Source organism: Salvia hispanica, chromosome 1, assembly GCF_029641045.1.
Source record: "Salvia hispanica isolate PSC_SH4W2 chromosome 1, Shi_PSC_v1, whole genome shotgun sequence".
Lineage (NCBI taxonomy): Eukaryota > Viridiplantae > Streptophyta > Magnoliopsida > Lamiales > Lamiaceae > Salvia > Salvia hispanica.
Window position 1 is genome coordinate 59,963,953 of NC_142692.1, and position 7,433 is coordinate 59,971,385.

The window sequence follows — 7,433 nt, forward strand, 5'->3', positions numbered from 1 at the left end:
AATATTGTTTATTATCAACATAGATTTTTTTTTACATGATACATTATTATTATTATTATTATTATTATTATTATTATTATATTTATTTATTTATTTTTTAAATATTGTTTATCATCAACATAGATTTTTTTTAACATGACACCTAATTGAAAAGGATTGAAACACCTAATGTGATGTATTTTTCACCTTGCCTTTTTGAGTCAACCACGTTGGGGAACAAAACACATTCACGACTCAGAGAAAATATAGCAAAAAAACATGCCTGCAAAACCTAATTCGAATTTCAAATGCACGCGTTGCTTGCTAATTAATAGGAGTACGTAGTATTTGTTTTATTTCCAAATTAATTTATTTATCTTCCCTTTATATTTATTCCACGAAGACAACGACTCCCAATCTACAGCCATATATCATTCCATGCCTTTACTATTTTTAATAACAAAATTTCAATAAAAAGGAATAAAAATAACACAAAAATAAAAAGAAAAAAAAGGAATAAAGTAGTATATCCAAAGTATATCAATTCAAATACCAATTGAACACGACCCTACCCATTTAATCCAAGCCGTTGATCTTGGTGATAAGGCTCCATCAACGGCGAGATCAATGCTTATTCATTCTCTCAACACACATCGCAAAAGTAGAATACCACTTCATTGATCCCATATTAAAGGAAAAATAGATGAATATATACATAACTATTTTTTTTTCATTTAATAAAAAGGAGTTGCATATTCATTTGCATTTCATTTCAAGTGAATTTAACATGCATGAACATTTCATTTTCGACCTATTTAAACAAGTTGAAATCATGGCATAGAAGCTCCACAAAACACCAAAGACAAAAGTAAGAGGGTTTTGTGCATCAAAGTCTTTGGCAAAAACAAATCTTGCAATAAAAGAAAAAAATGGCCCCTAAAGTGCCACCTTCTGATGCTTTATCCATCGGAAAACTGACTCCGGCCCTTGGGTCGAGGAAGGCATACGTGACTTTCTTGGCCGGAACCGGGGACTATGTGAAAGGGGTGGTCGGTCTGGCGAAAGGTTTGAGGAAGGTGAAGAGCATCTACCCGCTGGTCGTGGCGATCTTGCCTGACGTGCCAGAGGAGCACCGTGAGATCTTGAGGTCCCAAGGCTGCATTGTCAAGGAGATCGAGCCGGTCTATCCACCGGCCAACCAGACTCAGTTCGCCATGGCGTATTACGTTATTAACTACTCCAAGCTTCGTATTTGGAACGTAAGTAAACTTTTCATGCACATGACGGAACTATTGTTACGTGGTGTAGTATTAAGTACGACTTAGTGTGCGTGAGTTGGCCTAGTGGTTGATGTCTCAGCCAAAAGATCACTGTGACACAACCTTTAAATTTATATTCATTTGTCTATAAAAGTATTGGCGTAGGCAATAGTTATATTTTATGAATTAAAATGCTTTTTTGGTTGGATATTGTTATAAATCTTGAAACACAAGTCGATCTTCCCTAACATATGCATTTGATTGCTGATGTTTGGTCGAAAATCTTTACCTACTAAAGCATACACTTTCGAAAAGTTTTATGCTTATTAAAGTGATTTGCATAGTTGTTTTCCTATTCTAAAATTAGGATTTGTTTGAAACACAAATTTGTGTTCAAAGGGTTTAAATTGGTCATGTATGAGACTACTTTTAAGATTGATCAACTTCATAAATATCTACCTCCATATATATATAAACACAGAAACTCTGACCACCTAAATTTACGAAAAATCATGACACCTTTTTACCATATGATAGGGAATAGGATTTGAAGACAAAAAAGAATGCCAAAGATGTCATGCACCTAGAAAACACCTCAATCAAGACAAAAACAATTAGGACAAAAGAAGGCAACAATATCTTTAGCCAAAAAAAACTATGTTGTCTTTTTATTGAGTATTTAATACATTAATCAGTTATTACCCTCCAATTTCATATGTGACCTAAATAATTAATTAAACTACATAGCTGCTTTTATCCAATTTATTGATATATACATTTTGTTTCCAAACAATTACAGTTTCTGGAGTACAGCAAAATGGTGTACCTCGATGGAGACATCCAAGTTTTCGAAAACATCGATCACCTCATGGACACCCCAGACGGCTACTTCTACGCCGTTATGGATTGCTTTTGCGAGAAAACATGGAGCCACTCTCCACAATACGCCATTGGGTACTGCCAGCAATGCCCTAACAAGGTGACCTGGCCGGCTGAGATGGGCCCCCCTCCCCCGCTCTACTTCAACGCGGGCATGTTCGTGCACGAACCAAGCAAGGCTACTTATGAGACCCTCCTCGAGACTCTCCAGATCGCCCCCACCACGCCATTTGCTGAGCAGGTAAACGACCATCCCATCACTCAAACCTTGAGTTTGATCCACTCAATAGACTTACTTTATTAATTCACACTACAGGATTTCCTGAACACCTTCTTCAACCCAATCTACAAACCTATCCCGCCAATCTACAACCTGGTGCTCGCCATGCTGTGGCGCCACCCTGAGAACATCGAGCTCGAGAAGGCCAAAGTTGTCCACTACTGTGCTGCGGTAATTCTGTTGGCAATTGAAACTAAAATATAGTATAATATAACTATCCCACATCGCTGTACAAATAGAACTGAAATCACTATATAAGTCTCATGGTCCACTCCTCCTATGACCAACTGGTTTTAGGATGGAACCCGTGGATTTCTATCAAATTCTGATACGAAATTGGGTTTTTCAGGGATCGAAGCCATGGAGGTACACTGGGGAGGAGGCTAACATGGATAGAGAAGACATCAAGATGCTGGTGAAGAAATGGTGGGACATCTACAATGACGAATCCCTCGACTACAAGCCGGAGGAGGAGGCGGATGAATCCTTCTCCAAGCCATCCATCTTGGCCTCCCTCCCTGAACCCGCGGTTTCTTATGTCCCAGCGCCCTCCGCTGCCTAAACAACTACTATTGCTATCTCTATGACCAACTTAATTTGCTTGTTTTTCGTGTGAAAATCCTCAAGAAATATCCAAGTTTGTCTTGTGTTTGAATGTGTAATGCAATGAATTAAACTAATTAAGCAGTATTGGAATGTAAGAGTTCTACTGCAGTTATTATGAAAATATCTATTTTATTCAACTCTATCTGTCACCTCACAATATCATTATATTTCAGCTTGTTTTTTAGCCACGGATTCCATCATACTACTATCATTGTCGAATTTTCTTTTCTCATGAAATTTTTTATTATCGTTTTGAATGTAATATAATGTATGATCTTCGGTTTTTACATATTTTTACGTAAGAACATTGTCATTACACGTAATATCTACACACGTCTAATAAGGAAAAAACAAAAAAAAAACATAACTTTGGAAAAAGTTTTTGTTAGTGTAACATCCCGGATTTCCAAATCCTAATTTTTTAGAGCCCAAAAATTTATTATTGATGACGTGGGAGACGTGAATTTATGAATGCATTTATTGCATGAGTTGCTATGACCAAGTCGAGTCTAGGGTTTGCGTTGGAAGTTTGAAAAGTCAAACTTGTGGATTATGTGATGTGGCATGTGATTTATTAATTTATGAGGTGAATTAATTGTTTAAGGGTGAATGAAAATATTAGAGGAAATTTCCATAAATACTAGCCACCTAACTATTGAGATTTTCGAACACTTACCTTTTTGAAGGAGGAATTCTATTTTTCCGGATTTAATTTAATTCTTGGGATATTTATCCAAATTAAATCCAAAACCCAATTATTCCTTATTTTTATTGAGAAAAAAATCGAGCCCCTTATTTCCTAGGTGATTTTGGAAAATCACCCATGTAGGGAAGGAAATATTATTTTGCTTGTTTAATTGATTCCTTACTTGATTTCCTTCCATACCTAGAATTTAAATATTCTACCAAATCTTTCCATACCTCAAGAGATCTTGCCATATCTTATTTTAGTTAATATTAAAAATCCATGCCTTATTTAAAAAGGCTAAATACACGCCTATTTCCTTTCTCCCATGAGAGATTTTTATTCTTATTTTGCTCCGTGATATTTTATCCTACTCCGTAAAATATACCAAAACAAATCTTGGCTAATTAAAAGCCTAATTTTCGAAAACTATGAGATTTTGCCCTAGAGTCTATTTTTGTTATTTCTTCTTCCCTACTCCACAATATTGTTTTATTTAATTGTGGAGAATAAGATCTTACCAAATATCCTTTTTATTTACCTAAAGATCTTGTTGGGCACTATAAATAAGAGAGACCCCTAACCCTAGCCCCCATAATTTTCGCCCCCCTCCCCATAGTACACGCCCCTCTCTTCTCTCTCACTCTCTCCAATTTTTCTTCCATTCTCCAATATTTTGTCATCTTTTGAAGAAGAATTGAAGTTTGATCTAAGAATCTTGAAGAACCGAGTCTAATACTTAGTTTCTCCCGTTCCTTTTTCTCAAAAAGGTATTCTTATATTAATCTTCTTCTTTCTACTCGATTCCTCTCCTTCTAACCGATTAATCGGTATTCTTGAACCCTCATGCATCTTGATTGAGTGAAAGTGGGATAAAAGGGATATGGAAATATGTATGCATGAGTGTGGCGAGTGTGTGTGTGGCGTGTGTGTGTGTGCGTGTTGTGTGTGTGTGTGTTGTGTGTGTATGTTGGCAAAATACTCTTGTGTGACATATATTGATGTTAGATCTAGAGTTGAGATGCGAATGGAACTTATGTGATGAACATGACCTTGATTGATTTATGATGCTAAAAATAGATCGGTGGGAAAAGGGAAAAGCGTTGAGACATGCATGAGTTAGGAGTTGTATTGAATCTGATTTGTGATATGTGCCTATGTGATTAAAAAGGTGAAACCTCAGTTGTGAAGCCGGATAACACGGAAAAGAACATACTTGAAACCTGAGCAGTCGAGGTGGGCTTTACTCTTAAACTCTTTTATGTGCAAAATTATGAATGTGGAGAAATAAGGGAGGTTTACTGTTATGCCATGCCTATGTCTGTTTTATTGTGATATTGTGTGCCTGATGCCCAGTTTGAGAGTTCGCTCCATTGGGCTATAGGGCTATGGATATGTTTAAACGAATTCGGGGCCGCAAACCCTACCAGGCTGTGTACACGGTGGGATCGGGAGCCGTCCTTGCTAGTCGGCCGGTCTCGTGGGTGAAAAGTGTGGCCACACTTTCGTCGCACCATGGAAATGTTGAGATTGTGGAAATTGATGAGAAAAGTGGGGAGTTGTTTGACTGGCCAGTCTATGGAAATATTTTTGTGATACTCGTAATATTCTCTTATAACTGCTTAAAACTCGAGTTCACTTGGTAAGGGGGGCATAGCTTATAAAATGTTTTGGCAACGAGTTCACTGAGTATTTCAAAATACTCAGCCCTGCATGTGTTTTCCTTATGTGCAGGTTGAACGGCGACGAGCGGTGGCGTGTGTTGAGCATGTTAACTAATTAAGATGGATGTTTTGAACTTCAAGCGTAGTTGTGTCTTCATACATAGCTGCACTTTCTCTTGGTCGTTTTCCGTGAGTTTTGGATACACTTTAGTATTATTTGGACATTTTGCACTTGTTCCCTTTCGATTTAGAATCTTGAGACATCTTGTGATATCATTGTGATTTATTGAACCCTTCAGTTTTGATCATACTTTATAGTACTTATCCTTCATTTATTTCTCCTGATTAAACCTTTGACTTGCGACTCTGGTAACTCGTTTAATACTTAGGTCAAGCCTCTTTAAATGAAACCCTAGCCTATGTTTGCTTCTTTTAAGTCCGTTTTGGTAGCAGTCGCCGCATTTATTGTACCCTAGGAAGGCGGACTGTTACAGTTGGTATCAGAGCCTCAGTTCTTTCCGCTCTGGACCCAAGAGTCTTTTCAAAATTTAAGTTGTCCTTGTAGTCATTTTCTAACGAACTGAATATGGAAGGCTCAACACCGCAACTCGTCCCGTTCAACCGCGAAGAAAGAGGTACAAAATATTACTATGACTTGTGATTGATATATATTGCTCTTGAAAATTTCGGTGGAAAATGTTATTTTTGTGAAAAGCATGCCATGAGTGTTGGAAATATAGTGAATGTGAAGCGATGCTTCCCGAATGATGATTTGTCGAATGTGTATGAGAACTTGTGAAAATTGTGAAATGCGAATGTGATTACGTGAGACTATGTTGAAATGTTGCGATGCTTAGACCTGATACGATCACAGCGCTTGTACCAACAATAGAAACGTGGAATGACTAGGATAAGGCAATTAGTGTTTATGGAACTCGACGAATCGTGAGAGGAAACGCGCGAATAGCTGCCTTAGGAACGAGAACGCCCGACGATATTATCTTCGTACCGCCATCTTTTGCTTTCATACACATGTCTATCCTTTTTCGCAGCACCACTTGGAACCATACGCACTTGTTATTCTTTTCCACCCTTTGTGGCGGTGCTGACTTTTCCTTTTCCTCTTTATATAGATGGTTCAACCCTATCACGCCCTTATGCGTCGCCGTTACGCCAAGAATAGAAACTTTCCGGTGGAACGCTATAGAGAGCTGGAATGGGACGGAAAACAGTTCCTCCTGAACTTCGTCACCGATTTCTACGATCACTAGCTGGACGCCTACGCGTATGGAACTACCCATCACGAGGGAATCATGCGACTTATCCATATGCTACCTTCCCCTTGGAGCGAGTGGACCGCTCAAGCCTCAGTATCCTACACCTGGTTTAGCCCACCCAAATACACGCCTCGAGGACACTTCGTTGGCCTAATAAGAGTTTTACTTCCGGCCATGTCTGTCGCCGTTGACGGACCTCCACTCCATCCGCCAACGCAAAAGTACTCGCCAGGAGCAGCGCGTCGAATGAAGTATCGCGATGATGAGGAGCCGCACGTCGCTCGCGTTCCCCAAAGGAGGACCCTTAGGATGCGTATTTCGGCCCCTCGAAGAATCATAAGAGAGGCCGAAGAGATGCTTACCTCAATTCCTTCGCCCCTAAGCGACGGGAAGAGAGACGAGGAGATGGGACCCGCAGAGAAGGGAGAGAGCTCGAACGAAGAAAGTATTGGAGAGTCGGAAGAACTGGAAGAGGACGAGGGCGGAGATGTCTAGTGCTTGAATAGTGATTTTGTTTTCCTTTCCCCATGTCTTGAATTCTAAAACCTTTATTTACGTTGTCATTTCCTTTCGTAATTGTTTCGCTCCTTTTCGTTCATTGTACTAAGACCTTTTGAGACCACTTTTGAGATTTAATGGGGAATTCGCACCTTTTTATTTTATCATCTTGCAATGAGCCGTCTTCACTCTTTTCTATCCTTATTGCGTGAATATACTTGTTCGATCTATTCTCTTCCAAGTGTTTTCCATCTTGTGGTGCAACTTTATTATGCTTTCTCTTGCGCAACTGTTTTCCCTACAACT

General features: G+C 38.9%; 1 protein-coding gene and 1 pseudogene across 1 annotated transcript; both read left to right on the forward strand.

The window, feature by feature from the left end:
* The first annotated feature begins 820 nt into the window (after positions 1 to 820).
* On the forward strand, positions 821 to 3,140 carry LOC125185593 (galactinol synthase 1-like). Its single transcript, XM_048082156.2, has 4 exons — positions 821 to 1,238; positions 2,038 to 2,358; positions 2,434 to 2,568; positions 2,747 to 3,140. Exons 1-4 carry the CDS (start codon positions 909 to 911, stop codon positions 2,957 to 2,959), a joined length of 999 nt encoding a protein of 332 aa, XP_047938113.1. The 5' UTR covers positions 821 to 908; the 3' UTR covers positions 2,960 to 3,140.
* Positions 3,141 to 6,485: 3,345 nt separating this feature from the next.
* On the forward strand, positions 6,486 to 7,124 carry LOC148934246 (uncharacterized; annotated as a pseudogene).
* The last annotated feature ends 309 nt before the right edge of the window (positions 7,125 to 7,433 follow it).